The sequence below is a fragment of the Artemia franciscana genome, chromosome 20 (genome assembly GCF_032884065.1).
Source record: "Artemia franciscana chromosome 20, ASM3288406v1, whole genome shotgun sequence".
NCBI classification, from domain to species: domain Eukaryota; kingdom Metazoa; phylum Arthropoda; class Branchiopoda; order Anostraca; family Artemiidae; genus Artemia; species Artemia franciscana.
This window is the reverse complement of record NC_088882.1, coordinates 33,496,521-33,518,971: the sequence shown is the minus strand read 5'-3', so window position 1 is coordinate 33,518,971 and position 22,451 is coordinate 33,496,521. Positions and strand designations below refer to the sequence as shown.

At 33.5% G+C, this 22,451-nt stretch overlaps 1 protein-coding gene across 1 annotated transcript in view; it reads left to right on the top strand.

Annotated features, from left to right (window-relative positions):
• The window catches only part of LOC136040055 (uncharacterized), a 29,496-nt gene extending 7,817 nt beyond the window's left edge, over window positions 1-21,679 (top strand). Inside the window, 4 exon segments of the mRNA XM_065724120.1 lie at window positions 13,831-14,660; window positions 20,443-21,199; window positions 21,202-21,258; window positions 21,261-21,679. Of these exon segments, the coding sequence (XP_065580192.1) occupies window positions 13,831-14,660; window positions 20,443-21,199; window positions 21,202-21,258; window positions 21,261-21,514 (1,898 nt within the window). The 3' untranslated portion in view covers window positions 21,515-21,679.
• The last annotated feature ends 772 nt before the right edge of the window (window positions 21,680-22,451 follow it).

Genomic DNA, 22,451 nt, shown 5'->3' with positions numbered 1-22,451 from the left:
GCATATTCATGCATATGACGGGTACTGCCAGCATATGACGAAGGTAAAATTGTTAATCTTCCCATGTTTGTGGTATTACCGTCATTTACAACTGCATCTCGCAAATGAATGTATTGTTCAGAGCGGAGCTTGGTCTGATTCAGGCGGATATATACCAAACGTTCTGATTCAATTTTAGCATACATATCAACGACGTATTGGTGAAACAATTCATGGAATTTTAAATATAATTTTCTTCATCCTGCCGAATCATTAGTCTATAGGAATAATAATGCATTGCACTGCATTTCTTATTCATTTCTTTTTTAGTGGCTGGATTCATCAATTTAATATTAAAGTGATAGCCGTCGGCTCCATCCCAAAAAATGATAGGATATTGTAGGGCATCGTAGCATCGATGAGTTTCAGCAATTCTTAAAAACTGAGCGTTTCGCTTATGAAGAATAATATCTCGAGGTAAAAACTGATCACCGACCATAACGATTGCCACTTCGTCGATAGTTGGAGCATTGTATCTACGCACATGTTGGCCAGGAGGCGTTTTGTCAGCGGAAATAACAATTTTATGCGTATCAGTAGGCATCAAATCGATGGCTGTTTTGAACAGACGCACTAAATTATTATTTTTGTGGAAAAGATGTTGCAATTGGGAAACGATTGTCCTTTCAACTTTGGGAGAAATTTCGCAAGGTGCATTCAATAAAGAATTTCTATCACTGATGAATTACAATTGTAAAAATTTGTGATTCTCGCCTGAGAATGGTAGAAGGGACCCTGATCTATGATAAATTTGCCCTTTTACTTTGAAAGAAGACATAAATTGATCTGTCCACGATCTTCTTACAATTAAAAATTTGTCTTTGAACGATTTTCTTAAATACTTTTAATGACGTCATCGTCATAACAAACATGACGTCACTCGACAGACAGACAGACAGACACATCCACAGACAACTTATATATATATATATACTAGCTGTTGGGGTGGCGCTTCGCGCCACCCCAACACCTAGTTGGTGGGGGCGCTTCGCGCCCCCCCCAAGCCCCCCCGCGCGCGTAAGTCGTTACGCGCCATAATAGTTACGCGCCATTGTAGTTGTGTCCCTATGTCCCACCTGTGAATATAGATAGATATATATATATGGTTTTAACTACGTAAAACTTGCGAATATACAACATTCTTTGCTGTCCCATTGTCTTTGCATATAAATAGATTGTCAGGTTTACCGACTCTTGAACATGCAACATATAATGGTCCATGGGAAAACAATCTGTATTCAGATCTATACCTCATGATTCTAATGATTGCCCTTGAGCTTTGTTGATGGTGATTGCTAATCGACCATTCCCTGTCCCGGTGTCCCGGTCGTCATTTACATCCCCCTGTTTCCCCCGGTGTCCCCGTTGTAGTTGTGTCCCTGTGTCCCGGTCGTCATTTATATTCCCTGTGTCCCGGGTCCCGGTCGTCATTTGTATCCCGGTGTCCCGGTCTGTATATACATTCGTTTTTTAGTTTATTTTTTCTCCTTTATTTTTTTCCTTTTTTTTTCTTTTTTAGCTTATTTAGATTTTTAGATTTTTTAGTTTTTTTTATTAGTTTTTAGTTTTTTTTTCTTTTTAGTTTTTTTGTCCCGGTCGTCATTTATATCCCCCTGTTTCCCCCGGTGTCCCCGTTGTAGTTGTGTCCCTGTGTCCCGGTCGTCATTTATATTCCCTGTGTCCCGGTCGTCATTTGTATCCCGGTGTACCGGTCTGTATATACATTCGTTTTTTAGTTTTGTTTTTTTAGTTTTTTTAGTTTTTTAGCTTTTTTATTTTTTTTATTAGTTTTTAGTTTTTTTGTAGTTTTTGCCTTTTTTTTAGTTTTTTTAGTTTTTTAGCTTTTTTATTAGTTTTTAGTTTTTTTTTGTAGTTTTTGCCTTTTTTTAGTTTTTTTAGTTTTTTAGCTTTTTTATTTTTTTTATTAGTTTTTAGTTTTTTTTGTAGTTTTTGCCTTTTTTTAGTTTTTTCAGTTTTGACGTCACCTGATCCAGTTTTTTCAGGTGACGTCACCTGATCCACGATCCACAGATCCACAGACAACTTATTTTTATATATATAGATAGTTTTTTTTTTTTACTTATGTCCTGGTCGTCATTTATACTCCCTGTGTCCCGGTGCTTTGTTGATTGCTAATCGAACATTCCTTTTGTCCTGGTCGCTTTCTCTTTGAGTGTCGTCATTTATTAGTTTTTTCCTTTTTTTTTTAGTTTTTTATTGGTTTTTACCTTTATTTTAGCTTATTTTTCAGTTTTTTCCTTTTTTTTAGTTTTTTTTTATTTTTTATTTTTTTTAGTTTTTTACCTTTTTTTAGTTTTTTTAGTTTTTTTAGTTTTTTAGCTTTTTTACTTTTTTTATTAGTTTTTAGTTTTTTTTTGTAGTTTTTGCCTTTTTTTAGTTTTTTCAGTTTTTTTTTTAGTTTTTTATTGGTTTTTACCTTTATAGTTTTTTAGTTTTGTTTTTTTAGTTTTTTTAGTTTTTTAGCTTTTTTATTTTTTTTATTAGTTTTTAGTTTTTTTGTAGTTTTTGCCTTTTTTTTAGTTTTTTTAGTTTTTTAGCTTTTTTATTAGTTTTTAGTTTTTTTTTGTAGTTTTTGCCTTTTTTTAGTTTTTTTAGTTTTTTAGCTTTTTTATTTTTTTTATTAGTTTTTAGTTTTTTTTGTAGTTTTTGCCTTTTTTTAGTTTTTTCAGTTTTGACGTCACCTGATCCAGTTTTTTCAGGTGACGTCACCTGATCCACGATCCACAGATCCACAGACAACTTATTTTTATATATATAGATAGTTTTTTTTTTTACTTATGTCCTGGTCGTCATTTATACTCCCTGTGTCCCGGTGCTTTGTTGATTGCTAATCGAACATTCCTTTTGTCCTGGTCGCTTTCTCTTTGAGTGTCGTCATTTATTAGTTTTTTCCTTTTTTTTTTAGTTTTTTATTGGTTTTTACCTTTATTTTAGCTTATTTTTCAGTTTTTTCCTTTTTTTTAGTTTTTTTTTATTTTTTATTTTTTTAGTTTTTTACCTTTTTTTAGTTTTTTTAGTTTTTTTAGTTTTTTAGCTTTTTTACTTTTTTTATTAGTTTTTAGTTTTTTTTTGTAGTTTTTGCCTTTTTTTAGTTTTTTCAGTTTTTTTTTTAGTTTTTTATTGGTTTTTACCTTTATAGTTTTTTTAGTTTTTTAGCTTTTTTATTTTTTTTATTAGTTTTTAGTTTTTTTTGTAGTTTTTGCCTTTTTTTAGTTTTTTCAGTTTTGACGTCACCTGATCCAGTTTTTTCAGGTGACGTCACCTGATCCACGATCCACAGATCCACAGACAACTTATTTTTATATATATAGATAGTTTTTTTTTTTTACTTATGTCCTGGTCTTCTTTTAGTTTTTACCTTTTTTAGTTTTTTTTAGTTTTTTAGATGAAAATTTTTTTTAGTTTTTTCCTTTTTTTCTTTTTAGTTTTTTATTGGTTTTTACCTTTATTTTAGCTTATTTTTCTGTTTTTTCCTTTTTTTTAGTTTTTTTTTTTTTTATTTTTTTTAATTTTTTACCTTTTTTTAGTTTTTTTAGTTTTTTTAGTTTTTTAGCTTTTTTACTTTTTTTATTAGTTTTTAGTTTTTTTTTGTAGTTTTTGCCTTTTTTTAGTTTTTTCAGTTTTTTTTTTAGTTTTTTATTGGTTTTTACCTTTATTTTAGCTTATTTATTGTAATAAATTATTGTTCTATATTAGAATTGTGCGGAGTATTTTTGTATTTCATAAGAATTATTTCTGTTTTGTAAGGATTATTTTAGATTATGTTTGAAATTTTTTTGCAGCATAGTATTCCATAAGACCCAGGTGACCATAGTACGATCTTGAGAACTAGTAGCTCCAATAAAATACCCCCAATGGGCGTTGTCATGTCCATAAGCCCCTCACTACTGGATTATATGTTTTGATCTTGATTTCAAGGACTTTCTGGATTTATCCATGCTGTAGGAATAAGCAAAGGGCTTATTCAAGAAAATATTTCAAATTCCATGCTCTTTTTAAAAATAAACCAATTTTTCGTCACTGAAATAAGGAGAAGGAGTGAAATGGAACATCACAATCTAACAATGAAGTGGCAAGTTTCCACATTTCTAACAAAACAATGGTCAATTTTATTTTATAAGCTTACTTTTTGGGACAAAGGTTGAAGATGCCTTCAGTGTGATATTGCGGGCCAGAGGGTTCCACCGGGTAGTTATATTGGGTCATTCTGGTATCACCTGCCACATCACATCAGAAGAAACACTATTGGGAATTTCCTTTTAATTTGAAGAACAATTCTAGTGTAACTGGATATTTTTTACCGGAAAAAAAAGGCTGAAAATGTTTTATGTGGGATATTTTGCACCATTTGGATACCATAGGCCAGTCAAAGATTACTTCCGAGGCAGCCACATACGAAATCTACAATACAACGGCACCGAGAGCAGAGTTGATGGAATAGGAGCTGTGGAATCGCAAAGAGGGGCTGAAGCGGAGGATTTGTAACAGACAAAACCAGAGCTAGATGTGAAACTGGAATCGGAGCGGGCATAGTGGGAACTGGAATCGGTTTAACCGACGTGGAAGCCAGCAGAATTGGAGGTTAAAGCAGTGTAACCGGGATTCAGAAGCGGGGCAACAGAATTGGATATCACTTTATTAAAAATATCTGAAAATGCCATTAAAATTATGAGGGCTGCCAGAGGGTTAGTCATATTGTGACACGGTGCCGTGAAATGAACTGATAAATTTAAAGCATATTTTTAACATAAAAAACATCTGAAAAATGCCTTCGGAATAATAACATGCATCACAGGGATTTCACGGACCAGCAACATACTTTCAGAGGAATGATGAGGGTGCCAGAGGGTGCTGTGGATCATCCAGAGTTTGCCACGATGTCTTGAATTGCTATTGAGGGTAACAAGTTGGGGAGGGTTGCTAAAACACAAATCAATGGATTTAAATCATAATTTTTATCAAGAAAATTTCTGAAAATATCCTAGGAATGATCATATCTATCATAAGGATGTCATGGGCCAGCCACATATTTCCACTATGGTATAAATTGACATGGTTTATTACAAGGGGAGGCTTCAGAAAACGGGGACCAAGGGTTTTAAAGAACGATTTTATCATGAAATTATCTGAAAAATGCCTCACGAATGATAATATGTATCACAGGGACGTTACCGACCTGTCAAATATGTTCACGCCACCTCACGGTGGCGTGAACATGTATAGTCTTGGCTTCGAGAAACTTGGAATTTTCATTAAAACTTCTTAAATAACCGACTGCAAAAAAGTGTCTCTTTTTCCTTCGTATTTGTGTTTCATTTACTAGTAAAAAATATATAGTGAAGTAGACATTTTTCTTGTTATTACTATTGTAGGTAATGATAGTTCTGCTGTGTAAAGCTTAATACTTAAGGCTCATTCAAAATGTGATTTTGCTAATACCAAGATTTAAATTAATACAATATAGCATGCAGGTGCGTCTAATAGAGCAATAGAAACGAGTTATTTTCATTAAAACCTCTCAGAAATATCTCTTAATATGGCTTAAATTTACCTCTAATAACAACTGCCCCCTTCCTCCCTAGATTTTCTTCTAGGATTCCCGCCTTTCTTTAATTCATGGGTTTTTGCTTATATTTTATCCTTTATAAGCTTTTTAAAGTTTTGTTTTTCCTTTCGTTGAGTTTTTACTGCCTTTTCTATGATTTTGCAATTTTATCAAAAAATTTATCAATAAAACTTATGTGTACAATATAAATCCGTGTCTTTTACATTTCTTGTTCCAGGATTAATCTCCAATACGAAATCATTTACGCAATGAAATATCTAAAGCCAATGCCATGTAACACCTCACTGATGCAATACCTAACTTAACCTGTCTAGGTCACTTTAGAAAATTAATAACTTTGTAAAAGGTAGATGGATGTCAAGTTTATCCAAATTTCAGTAATCGATTTTCTCCCTCGCATGTCAATTATTCTAGACATAGGAAACGTGCGATCCATAAGTTTTATTTGGAAATTTTCAACGAGAAATTTTTTTCTTATTCAAAATGTTAGGAAGACCTTCGTGGTCCAGCTGCCTTATGCTCCATTCCACTGAGGAGCAATCTCTTTCAATTCCTCAAGTAGAGACAAATCTTTGGATTATAAAAGTTCCCTGAGGAAAAAATCTTGAAGAAAATGAAATCTTGAAGAAAAAAATCTATTGAGGCATTACGTAATACCCACGTGTGCACCGTCATTACGTAACACCCCACGTGTATGGCCTCCTTATTTACAGGTGGGGGTTCTCGTGGGGCATGAATCGAATCAAGTGAAAATGCGTTATCCTTAACGCAGATAATCATTCTCTATTACGTAAGAACCACAGAAATCTTGAAGAAAACGTCTCGAAGAAAATTGTCTTAAAACGGCATGAAATTCTCGAAACGTCTTGAAAAAGTTTTGAAAAACTTGTCTTAAAAAATGTCTTGAAATCCTTAAAAATTGGCTTCAAGAATGTCTTGAAGAAAACACTCCCTGTGATGTAACAACCAAAGAAATCATGATGTGGCAAGGCCCTGAAGTTTTTTGGGTCCTTTTGGGTTTTTAAACAATCAAAGAAACTTTTATTTAACACGTACGTTTGAATCTTGACTAACAAACTTTAACAAGCTCTATTAGGTAACAACCAAAGAAAACATGGTTTGGCTTGTCTTGAAGGTTTTTCTTGGCCCTCGTAGGTTTTTAAAAAATATGAACCAAAGAAATCTTGACGAAAACATGCCTTATTAAGTAACAACCAAAGAAAATATGATTTTCCAGACCCCGAGGGTTTTTTCCTGGCCCTAGTAGTTTCTTCAAACATAACATACACCCACAACTTGAAAAAAATAATTTTCTGTTATGTCACAAATACTTATATCTTTTAGAAAACATTCCCTATTATGTTACAAACACCTGTATCTTGAAGAAAATTAATAACACCTGTCTTGAGTGAATCGCCGTTAAACCTCTTCGTAATCTTAACCATTGAGGAAGAAAAGAGTAGTGGCTATGGGTCCCTTTAAAAGTATTGAGAGATCACTACTAACAGTAAGTTTCCACCAGGGAACGCGTGCTGAAGCCGGACTGCTATCCTAACCTTATGTTTGTTTGATGTGTCTTAGTTATTTGTTATGCATTGTGTAATGCCTTCCTCGTTTTTAATTAACTGTGTAGCATCTTTGCTAAATAGTAACTTTTCTTTGTTACTGCTTGAAGAAAAATGTACTAATGAAGACTATGTGCAGACTTCACATTTTTAGCATTTGGTTTTCAGCATCCATTATAAAGTAATTTCTCAAAATAAGTTTTCAGACAGCTTAAAAATACGCTAAGTTTTTCACAGATTTTTCGGTAGAGGTGTCCCTGGAAGCCCCTCTTTCTCCTGAAGGATATGGCATGTACTCCAGACCTCCAAGATATGGACCCTTTCATACCCCCTCCCCCCTATTTGAGGGGCTTAAATTACGCCTTTGGTAGTAGCAGTATTAGTACTAGTAGCAATGAAAATGTTAACTTAATATCCTTACGGTTCCTTATGATCTTTCAGATATGCCCTTTTGATAACCTGAATGTACATAGTATCTCTTGATGTAACTTGACAATCTCCTTAACATCCCTTATATTTCACTTTAATACCCTTAGGCTTTTTAGAGACACGCTGGATTAAACATCCTCCCTTTTTCCAACAGTAAATATGATATTTAAATAATGATCAAATTCTATAGTTTACGAACCTTGCACCCGGGCTCTAGAGGGTCCTGTCATTCCCCGAGGCACAGTTATTGGGCCTTTCGACATTTGAATAAAACTGTTATCTCAAAATTGGCTTGTTGTCCTTCATTCCCTTTTGATTCTTAGAAAAAGTGTTAGAACTTTCAATTTCTTATTGAATAGGTGTCCTCCAAATTTTCTACGACTACTCCTTCTATACCCAGTGGTCGGGTATTCAAAAAAATAGTATTGCCCAATTCACACTTTACTTAGGCAGTCCTATTACGCTCCAACTGATTAGGCTCGCTATGATTAGGCATTTCCTGAAAGAAAAAAAAAATTATATTAGCTTGTTAACCTCCTTCTTTCACCCTCTTATTTTATCAGCTGTTTTGGGTCATCAAACATTTCCTGGCCTAGTCTCATGCAAGCTAAACTAACATGGGCTCATTTCCGAACGTTTAGTAATGATCTGTAGACTTTGTTATTTTACCCCGGAAAGCGTGAGAAAACTGATCTTTTACACTATTGGCAAAGAGATGGCCTGTCTTACTAGAGAGAGTGGTCTTCTGTTGCCTAAATTAGTATTTGCCAAATATTGTTTATTTTCTACTCCAATAACGATTTACTTTTCAGGTATAAACATAAAAAGGGTTGGCTTTTGAGCCCTTCAATTTCCCTAATGAACTCAAAATTTATTATTTTGCCCATTCTTGTTTGTAAAATTTGATTTTTCTTTAAATTCTCATACCCCCCCCCCCTCCGAAAAAAAGTGCTACATTCCATAACAAATCACCTAAAGCTTGCTTGATGCTAAAAATGGCAGCTAACCGTTCTCAGGATTAAAGTAACTTCTTTTTATATGTCGTGTAGGTCTACACATCCTGAATATTGTTGCAAAACCCAATCAGGTCCTGGGCAGAGACCATGGGAAAACAATAAAAGGCCTAGTTCTGAATTAGGCCTTACATTCTTGGTTAACAGAATGTAAAATTTTTCTGTGAAGAGTTTTAATCGCCATTTTAAGGCGTACAATGAACCAATATAAATTGTCCGTTTCATTTGACAATTGATTAGGCTACTCATTAAAGATATTCTATATAAGTTGCTATGGATGTAAGGGCCGAGGGAGTCAAGACGTAAATTGTTCAGAAACAACCTTATTTTCTTGGACGACAAGGACTAAATTCAACGTATTTTTCTGAATTTTAATTTTACCTAAGAACAGCCCTAGGCTTGTAGTAGTAGAACGGTATATACCATTTGCAAAAAAAGCTTTACTTACTAAACGAAAAAACTGCTACACTCCAAAATATAATGAGTCCACTCTAAGACAACTAACACGGCTTGCAATGAATCGCAACGAAATTAATCACCATACACGAGCGTTTCAATTCATTTATTAATTAAATCTCATATATCAGTGTCTTTTTACTCAACGACAACATAATAAATTGATAATAAACCGTTGATTGAATAGTTTAACCGATGGATTCAGAATAAAAGTTCTACACAAATACTTATTGGAGTAAATATTTCCATAGAAAATGTAACAAATCTACTGGAAGGATAATGAGGGAATCACTTTTCCCAGCCGGGTTGTATAAAATATAAATAAGCTAATGCAACGAACAATAGCTTGTGATAATACGAGTGAATGTTCAGTTTTGTTCAGTTTTTCGTAAGCACCTCTGAACTGTATTTTCATTTCCTAGGTGGAAAAAACTTTTTTTTGGCTATGATGCACTTTTTCCATAAATTCAGTGACGTCAATACATGGTATTTTTCAAAATTAGGGGGAGGGGAATCCATAGGGAATTTACCCACTCATCCCCCTTAATTAATACAAAATGTGTAAATCTTCGGCTGTTCATAGAATTATATCCGGAACGTGAAAAATTTAATTCATGAAGTGTATCTTTCAGGCGTTTGAATCCTCATACTTTTCAAATTACTGAAACGTAGCAATATACCATCCAATGGAACAATATTGGTACCACAAAGCTTAATAATTCAAAGGAAACCACTCAAGTATTCTTTGATTTACTGCATTTTGAGTTGAGTTTGCTAGCATAAGGGATGAGGGTAATGATTTATTTTCTCATGCACATGGAAGCAAACGACTGTCAGGTGACACAGTTTATGGTCAAGTACAATAATTTAGCTGTTGTAAAAGATTAAGCTCTGTCTCTTTGATAAATTAAATAAGAAACAAGTTTTTTTCAGCTGAAAGTTAGGAGCAACATTAAAACTTAAAACGAGCATAAATTATTAAGTATATGAAGGTGATTGCCCCTTCCTCAACACCTTGCTCTTTACGTCAAACTTTTAAAAGTAATTTTAGAAAAGCTTCTTATTCTTCTTATTAAACGTCCTTTGTGTTTCAGGAGTTGTTCTTCAAGAATTGAGGCAAAATACAAAGTATAGCGTAAAGAACGAGGTGTTGAGGAGTGGGCAATCCCCTTTGTATATGTCATAATTTCCGTTCGTTTTAAGTTTAAATGTTGCTTCTTACTTTAAGTTGAAAAACCTTTTTTTATTTAAAACGGTCCCACCTCCCCAGATAAATCCCCATCCCCATGGGTATATACTCTAGGCAATTCAATCTGAGTGAAAATTTACCCCGGAAAACTATTCCGAACAACTCCACGCGTAAAATTGAGACGGAAAAGAGACAGCAAGACGCATAAAAATAAATTTGTATAGGAATTCTAGTAAATTACTCCAATGTGTAATTTTTACTGACAAGTTTACCCCCTGAAAACTTCCCTCCCCATGGAAAATTTTGTCCTGAAAAAACACCGGCAGAAAATTCGTCTCCCAAACCCAAAAATGTACACATACTTCCCAATAACAAATACTATGCGTGTACAATGGGCAGATTTTATAACTTAAAGACTTTTCCCCTGGGGCTGTGGGGGGCGGTTTTATGTTATACCCACAGGCTTGGTTATTTAGCCTTTCAAGTATGATGAACAAAATTATTATATCAAAATTTGGATCGGACGGTTTTGGGAAAAGGGGGCAAGAGAGACGGCCTAGATGCCCCTCAAATATTTTTGTTCACTTAAAAAGGATGCTACAATTTATAATTTCCGTTTGAATGAGCCCCCTCATGGTATTCTAAGACCAGTGGGTTGACACGATCATCCCTGGAAAAAAACTAACTAACAATTAAAAAAGCATCCGTGATTTTTTTTTCTGGCAAAAAAATATAAAATTCCACATTTTTTCAGATAGGAGCTTCAAAATTCTACAGTAGGGTTTTCTGATACGTCGAATCTGGGGATTTTCATTAAGATTCGAGGACTTTTAGGAGGCCTTTTTCCCTTTTTTCAAAAAGCAAGCAAATTTCCTTAGGCTTGTAGCCTTTAATTGGTAAGACTAAACTTAATGAAATTCTTGTATTTGAAGTCAGCATAACAAGCCGATTCTGTTGACATATCTATGTGTGTCAAAATTCCGTTTCTTAGTGTTTCGGTTACTATGAGCCGGATCCCTCCTTTCTTACAGTTCCTTACCACGATCTGTTTGAAACAGAAAACTGCATAAGAACAGGAGATCAATAGCATGTGAAGTGTCATTACGTCGCAGAACATCAGTAATAATTCATTATATTGGTCAGTTTTGCCATGGTATCTAAGAGCAGGGAAACTTAGGGGAACTCCTGTACGTTTCTGGGAAAAAACACAGACAACATCATCTTGCGGTGTACAGGAAATCATAAATTTGGCTATAACAATTTAGCTACAAATATTAGTTGTGTTTATTGTTACATGTTTGTACCGCCTCTACTTCAGATTGGGCCAACCACTTTGCTAAAGGGGTGCAATAGGCCAGATTGTTTTTTCTTTTTTTAAATAACCTACATTCTGAATTATATACTCTTCTAGCCCAGAATATTTTGAAATCTTCAAAAATAGTTTAAACCCAAAGAATATAGCTGCTCTCAGAAAATTGCAGACGAGATCTGAGGGGTGCCAGGGGTGTCAGACCCTTAATTGATTGTAAACGTTAACGATAAAATTTGACTTTTTTTATTTGTATGGCTCTGTTGAGCAACATTACACTTTCAGTGATTCTAATAATCTTTTATCTATTAGGAAACCACGTTGACGCCAAAAAATTCCGTTGATTAGTTTCCATGGTCTTTTCTATGGAGATATCTTTAAATGTAACACCCAGTGGTCAGCCACATACGTAGCTATTTTTTCCAGGGGAAATATAAAATGAATCTAAGGTTTTCAATAAGAATTATCTGAAATTTCATTAAAATGCATAATTTGAGAGGATGCAAGGCCCTCCTTGCTTACATTTTTGCCACTAGTGCTTGAGCCCTAACTTGTTGTACTCTAAGTTTTTCTTTTCTGAGGATAAATGAATAGTGTTTCTAAAAATAGGAAAGGAAAAAATATTTTGGCCAAAATACTAATTTTTCCAACATAATTGGTTATGTTGGTAGCTGCCAAACATTTATCTTCTGCTCTGAGAACAATTGTGGCATTTTACAATAGGAACCTGATGGGAGTAGCCTATTTTTTATTATATATTCAGATTCTTTAGGCTTATGATCTTCCAAAAGAGTGTTTGCTCCATTTTCTTATGGCTTTCCTGGATGTACTGCCAGTCTTATAATAATATCGTTACTTTGCTTTTAGTTCACTTCAACTTTCATGTTAAAATAAGTTGTTTCAATTCTTAGTGGGAGCCTGCATTCAGTCCAGGGGGTCAAAAGAATTCAGCTTATCATATGAGGATTTATTAATGCTATGGAAATCACAAATAATCACAGAAAGCTAGTAGTGCTATTGCTAGTAGTGCTATTTGCTATAACTTGATTCCTTGTGTTTACTATTTGATCACACAGGATGTGTTGATCATCTCTTAAAAAAGTTGAAAATTGCTGATACACATGGATACATCTTGGAGTATTTCTAAGATGACCCTGTTTATACCTTAGTGAAGGCACTGACACCTATAATAGGTACTCTCGTTGTTTTTCCGGACTGCTTTGATTAGGGACAAGTGATTCATTTTGACTATTGGAAGATAAATATGGAAAATATGAGCAAGATTACATCATGGCCTGTTTTGGCTAGGAATATATGAGCCGTCTTAGCTATAGCAAAAAGATAAGAGAAATATGAACAATATTGCATCAGAGGCCTCTTTTCACAGGGGCTCTCTCTCTGCACGGTGCTCTTATAAGGATTTTTCTTATTGCATTTTCAGGGAAGTTACACGCCACATGGTGCACCTCTACATTGTTTCTAAGAGGCGTTAATACATTTTTTGTTTCTATCTTGCTATTGCCATTTTTCTTGTATCTGTGGAAATACAGACCCATGCAGACATTTCTTTTTTCTGACCATTTTGTAAAACATTAGTCAGCCTAGGAAGTTTGTTGTATTACATTTTGATATTGAAATAGATACTTTCCACAAAGAGGCTGTTTACCAAAATTTTCTAAAAGACATAGTAAGGTTAAACTATTTATTAATTGAATATATCCAAGCAAGCAAAAAAAATAGTTGGAAAAAAACGAACATATACTATCTTTATAAACGGTCAATAATTCCATATTGTATATTGTATATTTTTCTCAAAAATGGCTCAATATTTTTTTTCGGAAAAACTGGTTTCCTGGGATATTCTCGCTTAAAAGACGATTTTGAGGGGTCAGAAGTTCGAGAAAATTCGTTAACAGCCTTAACTTTGGAATAAGATTCATGTCATTGACGTCATTTTTCCATACATCATTGCAGTACTGCAATGACGTTATCACTCTTAGCGAAAAAACTGAGGATTTTCATGCATGAAAAAGTTAACATTAAGTTGCTTAAATAGCAAAAAGCTAGTAATTGCAAAAGTATTTTTATGTATTTTGACAAGAGATTTCGACAATTCAAAAACCTTATAAAAAAAAATAGAAAATATAAAAAAAAAACAAATCCATTTGTATGCTACAAATCTACTGGGCTAGTCTTTAAACAATCTAAAAATCAGGATAAAATGGTCTCAATCCTTTCAACAGTTGACACAGGCCATGAAGACATGATTCATGATGCTCAATTGGACTTTTATGATTCAAGATTAGCTACTTGCTCTTCAGATGGCAGTGTAAAAATTTTTGATGTGAAGGATGGTAACCAAACATTCATAGCTGACCTGAAGGGTCATGAGGGTCCTGTGTGGCAAGTCGCTTGGGCTCATCCTATGTACAACAGTCAGATAGCTAGCTGTTCTTATGATAGACGTGTCATCATTTGGAATGAGTCTGGAAATCAGTGGAATAAAACATATGAATATAGAAATCATAGTGGCTCTGTTAATTCTGTATGTTGGGCACCTGTTGATTATGGTCTGATTCTGGCATGTGCCAGTTCCGATGGCTGTGTCTCAATCCTTACTGCAACTAACACTGGAGAGTGGTTGGCGAAGAAAATTGATAATGCTCATGATATTGGATGCAATGCGATTAGTTGGGCCCCGTCTGTCCCAACGAGCAATATCAGTGGCTTAATGTCAGCTAAAGACGTTGTCGTCGCCCCAAAGCGCTTTGTCACTGGAGGTTGTGATAATGTCATTATTATTTGGAGAGAAGAAAATGATCAATGGATTCCTGAGACAAAGTTAGAGGGCCATCTTGATTGGGTCAGGGACGTTGCTTGGGCACCATCTTTTGGCATTGAAAAATCTTTGATTGCTAGCTGTTCGCAAGACCAAAGTGTTATGATTTGGACCAATGATGGCTCCTCTGCAAATTGGAACTCACAGGTCTTAAACCGATTCAATGATGTAGTTTGGCATGTAAGCTGGTCGATCACTGGCGACATTCTTGCTGTCTCTTGTGGTGATAACAAGGTTAGTCTTTGGAAATGGAATGTGGAAGGTGTCTGGGTGTGCATTAGTGATGTTGGAAAACGAATTGAGAATTAAATTGAAAATTTATTGAAAAATAAATTTCAAAAGGAAAATTTGTTTAGAATAAATGAGAATTAAATCTAATAAAGAATTGAAATGATGATTCTGTGGAACCACTTGAACTATCAAATGTGACAAGACGAAGAAAACGCCCGAACAAATTAAATTTAAACGAGTGAGAATTAACAGCCTGGACTATCAAATGAAACAAGACCAAAAAAAACGAGAATTTACTATAGTCATAAATGATACGTCGGTGGAAGAAAAAGAAATTTTTGTTCCACCATCTGAAAAAATAACAAATCTACAACCTAGAACGTCATTTAAAACTTGACCAATAAGGGCCGTTAAAGTGAAGGGTATTGGCAGATTGTCTGAAGTAACAGAAATCCATAATGATGAAGAAAGAAAAATAGGGTTAGAAGATAAGCGACAGTGGAGTCAACGCATGCCAAAATTGAAAATTATAGTTATGATAATTGGGTTGGGGATTCTTATATGGAATCATCAATGATTACTATGCCTTTTTCAAAGAAAATTAAGCTTCTGCAATGACAAAAAAAAAACAAATTGAGGCAAAAGTTGACATTCATATAAAAGCTCTCCAAGCACTGAAATAGTTATAAATAACGACATTGGGGTTTATTAGGTTGCTAGTCAAGCACCTGATACTGTATCAGCCTCGGTTAAAAAACAAAGGTTCGGTGTTTTTTTTGTTTGTTTTTTTCATAATCACAAAAGACAAGCCAGGGTAAAAATCAAAGGTCCAATAAAAAAAAACGTAATTTTATAAAGGCGCTATTATAATTTAAGGTAATTTAAAATGTTTAAGGGTTTGACTTATTGAAATGAAGCAAAGTTAAATGCAATTGGAAAACTAGTAAAAGGTAGAATCACAATAGATAAAGAAAATGGCATGGAACAAACGACCGAGATAATCACATTGAGTTGTAAACGAAATTTTGAATAGTGATCCTTGGTTAGAAACTGGAAAAGGATGTATTTGTTATCTGTAACACCATTAAAAATTTAAAAGAGATGATGTATGAATCGAAAAAGCTAAAGCAAAAGACAGGGAAAAAACTTTTTGAGGTAACGACGAACAAACAGTAACAATGAATAGTGGGATCTACAGTTGGAAAACAAGGTACGGGATGACTGACCACAAAAACAGTCTAAATAGGTCAGGATTTTAAGATTTAATTCATATTTTTCACAAGGGGCCACTGTATTTTTCACAGGGTGGCCGTCGCCTCTGGTGACGTCATGACATCAAGAAAGGCTCGAATTGCGGCAAAGCCTCTGGGCTTTGCCGCCGTTCCCCGGCGTATATATATATATATATATATATATATATATATATATATATATATATATATATATATATATATATATATATATATATATATATATATATATATATATATATATATATATATATATATATATATATATATATATATATATATATATATATATATATAAAATATATATATTTTGTTATGTGGGTTAGTTGAATATAAATGACGACCGGGACACAGGGACATAACTACAAAGGGGACGCCGGGGTGCACAGGGGGATATATAAATGACGATGGCGACTCAGGGAATGGTCGATTAGCAATCACCATCAACAAAGCTCAAGGGCAATCATTAGAATCATGAGGTATAGATCTGAATACGGATTGTTTTCCCATGGACCATTATATGTTGCATGTTCAAGAGTCGGTAAACCTGAAAATCTATTTATATGCACAGACAATGGGACAGCAAAGAATGTTGTATATTCGCAAGTTTTACGTAGTTAAAAACATATATATCTATATATATAAAAATAAGTTGTCTGTCTGTGGATGGATCAGGTGACGTCACCTGAAAAAACTGGATCAGGTGACGTCAAAACTGAAAAAACTAAAAAAAGGCAAAAACTACAAAAAAAACTAAAAACTAATAAAAAAAATAAAAAAGCTAAAAAACTAAAAAAACTAAAAAAAGGCAAAAACTACAAAAAAAACTAAAAACTAATAAAAAAGCTAAAAAACTAAAAAAACTAAAAAAAGGCAAAAACTACAAAAAAAACTAAAAACTAATAAAAAAAATAAAAAAGCTAAAAAACTAAAAAAACTAAAAAAACTAAAAAAAGATAAAAAACTAAAAAAACTAAAAACTAAAAAAAACTAAAAAAAAAGGAAAAAACTGAAAAATAAGCTAAAATAAAGGTAAAAACCAATAAAAAACTAAAAAAAAAACTGAAAAAACTAAAAAAAGGCAAAAACTACAAAAAAAAACTAAAAACTAATAAAAAAAGTAAAAAAGCTAAAAAACTAAAAAAACTAAAAAAACTAAAAAAAGGTAAAAAACTAAAAAAAATAAAAAATAAAAAAAAAATAAAAAAAAGGAAAAAACTGAAAAATAAGCTAAAATAAAGGTAAAAACCAATAAAAAACTAAAAAGAAAAAAAGGAAAAAACCAAAAAAAATTTTCATCTAAAAAACTAAAAAAAACTAAAAAAGGTAAAAACTAAAAGAAGACCAGGACATAAGTAAAAAAAAAAACTATCTATATATATAAAAATAAGTTGTCTGTGGATCTGTGGATCGTGGATCAGGTGACGTCACCTGAAAAAACTGGATCAGGTGACGTCAAAACTGAAAAAACTAAAAAAAGGCAAAAACTACAAAAAAAACTAAAAACTAATAAAAAAAATAAAAAAGCTAAAAAACTAAAAGAACTAAAAAAAGGCAAAAACTACAAAAAAAACTAAAAACTAATAAAAAAGCTAAAAAACTAAAAAAACTAAAAAAAAGGCAAAAACTACAAAAAAACTAAAAACTAATAAAAAAAATAAAAAAGCTAAAAAACTAAAAAAACTAAAAAAACTAAAAAAAGTAAAAAACTAAAAAAACTAAAAACTAAAAAAAACTAAAAAAAAGGAAAAAACTGAAAAATAAGCTAAAATAAAGGTAAAAACCAATAAAAAACTAAAAAAAAACTGAAAAAACTAAAAAAAGGCAAAAACTACAAAAAAACTAAAAACTAATAAAAAAAGTAAAAAAGCTAAAAAACTAAAAAAACTAAAAAAACTAAAAAAACTAAAAAATCTAAAAATCTAAATAAACTAAAAAAGAAAAAAAAAGGAAAAAAATAAAGGAGAAAAACAAAACTAAAAAACGAATGTATATACAGGCCGGTACACCGGGATACAAATGACGACCGGGACACAGGGAATATAAATGACGACCGGGACACAGGGACACAACTACAACGGGGACACCGGGGGAAACAGGGGGATATAAATGACGACCGGGACAAAAAAACTAAAAAGAAAACAAAACTAAAAACTAATAAAAAAACTAAAAAATCTAAAAATCTAAATAAGCTAAAAAAGAAAAAAAAAGGAAAAAAATAAAGGAGAAAAACAAAACTAAAAAACGAATGTATATACAGACCGGGACACCGGGATACAAATGACGACCGGGACACAGGGAATATAAATGACGACCGGGACACAGGGACACAACTACAACGGGGACACCGGGGGAAACAGGGGGATGTAAATGACGACCGGGACACCGGGACAGGGAATGGTCGATTAGCAATCACCATCAACAAAGCTCAAGGGCAATCATTAGAATCATGAGGTATAGATCTGAATACAGATTGTTTTCCCATGGACCATTATATGTTGCATGTTCAAGAGTCGGTAAACCTGACAATCTATTTATATGCAAAGACAATGGGACAGCAAAGAATGTTGTATATTCGCAAGTTTTACGTAGTTAAAACCATATATATATATATATATATATATATATATATATATATATATATATATATATATATATATATATATATATATATATATATATATATATATATATATATATATATATATATATATATATATATATATATATATATATATATATATCTATATTCACAGGTGGGACATAGGGACACAACTACAATGGCGCGTAACTATTATGGCGCGTAACGACTTACGCGCGCGGGGGGGCTTGGGGGGGGCGCGAAGCGCCCCCACCAACTAGGTGTTGGGGTGGCGCGAAGCGCCACCCCAACAGCTAGTATATATATATATATATATATATATATATATATATATATATATATATATATATATATATATATATATATATATATATCTATCTATATTCACAGGTGGGACATAGGGACACAACTACAATGGCGCGTAACTAATATGGCGCGTAACGACTTACGCGCGCGGGGGGGCTTGGGGGGGCGCGAAGCGCCCCCACCAACTAGGTGTTGGGGTGGCGCGAAGCGCCACCCCAACAGCTAGTATATATATATATATATATATATATATATATATATATATATATATATATATATATATATATATATATATATATATATATATATATATATATATATATATATGTAGATATCTATCTTCTATATATATAAAAATAAGCTGTTTGTCTGTGGGTCTGTCGAGTGACGTCATGTCATCATGTCGTCATGAAGTTAGTTGTCGTCATGTTTGTTATGACATTGACGTCATTAAAAGTATTTAAGAAAATCGTTAAAAGACAAATTTTTAATTGTAAGAAGATCGTGGACGGAAAAATGTTTAATTGTAAATGACTGAAGAACCTACAATTGCAACAGCCGAGGAAGCTGCTCAAAGAGTCTATGCCAAAAAACTTGCGGATGATAGAGAAAGTAAGAAAAGATCGCGTGCCGAGGAATCACAAGAACAGCAAGAAAACAGGCTTGCAGCTAAAGAACTCAAAACTGCGCAGTTAGATGAAAATCCACCTGGACAGCGAGAGTCAAAACATATCAAAACTGAAAATGATAGCGATGATGATTGGGTTTGGGATTTTGACTTGGATAAAATCATCAATGCCTACCAGATTTTAGTTAAAAAAACAAAGGTTCGGCGATATGTATTTCATAGTGACGCTGAAAAATAAAGAAGAAAAAGAAAACTGAAAAAAGAAAAAGGGAAAAAACTAAAAAAAACTAAACAGAAAAAACACTCAAAGAGAAATTACAGACCGGGACACAAATGACGACCGGGACAGAGGGAGTATAAATGACGACCGGGACACTCAAAGAGAAATTACAGACTGGGATACCTGGACACAAATGACGACCGGGACACAGGGAATATAAATGACGACCAGGACACAGGTATTTAAGAATATCGTTCAAAGAAAAATTTTTAATTGTAAGAAGATCGTTGAAAGAGAAATTTCGAACTGTAATAAGTAACTGAGTTGGTTAAGCGTTATGTTTCAGGTTCTAGGTCCAAGAGGCTCCAGGTTGTAACCTTGGCTTTAGCATTAATACAAAAGAAGAAAAAAAATCAAAAAGGTAAAAACTACAAAAAAACTAAAAAGAAAATACTAAAAAAACTAAAAAAGCTAAAAAATAAAAAAAAAAAAACAAAAACAGGTAAAAAACTAAAAAAGAAAAAAAACTAAAAAAACTAAAAAAAAGGTAAAAACTACAAAAAAACTAAAAAGAAAAAAACTAAAAACTAATAAAAAAAACTAAAAAAACTAAAAACTAAAAAAAGGAAAAAAACTGAAAAATAAAGGAGAAAAAGAAAACTGAAAGCCGGGACACAGGGAATATAAATGACGACCGGGACACTCAAAGAGAAATTACAGACTGGGACACTGGGACACAAATAACGACTGGGAGATATAAATGACGACCGGGTTTGAAGGGTGTTGTGAAAGTTGGTGCAGTAAGTGCTGACGAGCATAATTTACTTGGTGGTGAGTTCAGTGTGCGTGGTTTCCCAACTATTACAATTTTTGGAGCAAATAAAAAGAAGCCAGAAGATTACAATGGAGCAAGAACTGCTGATGGGCTCATTGATGCTGCTTTCAAAGCTTTAAAAGCCAAAGTCAATAATCAAATGGGTGGAAAGAAGAGTAGTTCTTCGGGCAGTAGCGATGTTATTGAACTGACTGACGACAACTTTGACAAACTTGTTCTTGGATCCGAGGATTTGTGGCTTGTCGAATTTTATGCACCATGGTGTGGCCACTGTAAGAACCTGGCACCTCATTGGGCTCAAGCAGCCACTGAACTTAAAGGCAAAGTCAAACTGGGAGCTCTTGGTGCGACAGTTCACTCAATCAAGGCGCAAGAGTATGGTGTTCAAGGCTACCCAACAATCAAGTATTTTCCATCTGGTAAGAAGGATAAACATTCAGCACAAGATTATGATGGTGGCAGAGTTTCACAAGATATTGTCTCCTGGGCTCTTGAGAAAGCAGCAGAAAGTGTACCGGCTCCGGAAATAGAACAGATAACATCTGAGTCAATCTTCAAGTCTGCCTTTGTCGATCATCCACTTTGCGTTATTTCAATTCTGCCAAACATATAGGACTGTCATTCTGAATGCCGCAATAACTACTTGGAAATTCTCAGAACCATGGGAGAAAAATACAAAAAGAAAATGTGGGGATGGCTTTGGCTGAAGCAAGCAGTCAGCCAGAATTAGAAGAAGCTCTAGAATTTTGTGGTTTTGGATATCAGCTATGGCTGTTATAAGTCATAAGAAGATGAAGTATTTGACGTGGCGGGACCCCTTCTCTAGTGATGGAATCAATGCATTTTTAAGGGATCTCTCGTATGGCAAAGGATCGACAGCTCCCATTCGAGGTGCCGAATTGCCCAAAATTCGGGACGTTGAACCTTGGGATGGAAAAGATGCTATTTTAGAAGTCGAAGAAGACATAGATCTCTCCGATGTCGAATTGGATGAACTGCCGAAAGATGAATTATAATTCGCCGCTTTAAATCAAATAGTCTTTTTATAGTTGTGTTAATTCACTGTTTAAATATCTGATATTCCTTTTTTTCTTGGAAATTTATTTTTCCAATTAGAAATATTTTACAAGTTGTTTGCTTGTGTTTAGTCAGTTTTTGTAACTCTTGCTAAGAAATAAATTTCGTATACAATGTTTTAGGATAAAAGCCTAGCCACATTTAAAACAAATGATCATTTATTTTGGCATATAATAGGTAGCTGTACACTCTCTCTCGTAAATGCAGAAAAAAAAACAAAAAAATGCAAAAACAACAAGTATTGGAAATATCTTAATTTACAAATTTGAAAAAAAAATTTTGTCATGGGAAAAATTCCTTTTTCTATTTGGAATTATTGTCGTATATATATATATATATATATATATATATATATATATATATATATATATATATATATATATATATATATATACTAGCTGTTGGAGTGGCGCTTCGCGCCACCCCAACACCTAGTTGGTGGGGGCGCTTCGCGCCCCCCCCCAAGCCCCCCCGCGCGCGTAAGTCGTTACGCGCCATATTAGTTACGCGCCATTGTAGTTGTGTCCCTACGTCCCACCTGTGATATATATATATATATATATATATATATATATATATATATATATATATATATATATATATATATATAGATATATATATATATATATATATATATATATATACATATATATATATATATATATATATATATATATATATATATATATATATATACTACTACTACTACTACTACTACTAACTCACTGCAGCACCAAGCCGCCTGAGGCCAACACAGCTACGCACGCTCCTCCTCCAACCTAATCTATTTAAAGCCTCCCTCTTTACACCCTCCCAGGAAGTTCGCGCCCCCCCCCAAAGCCCCCCCGCGCGCGTAAGTCGTTACGCGCCATATTA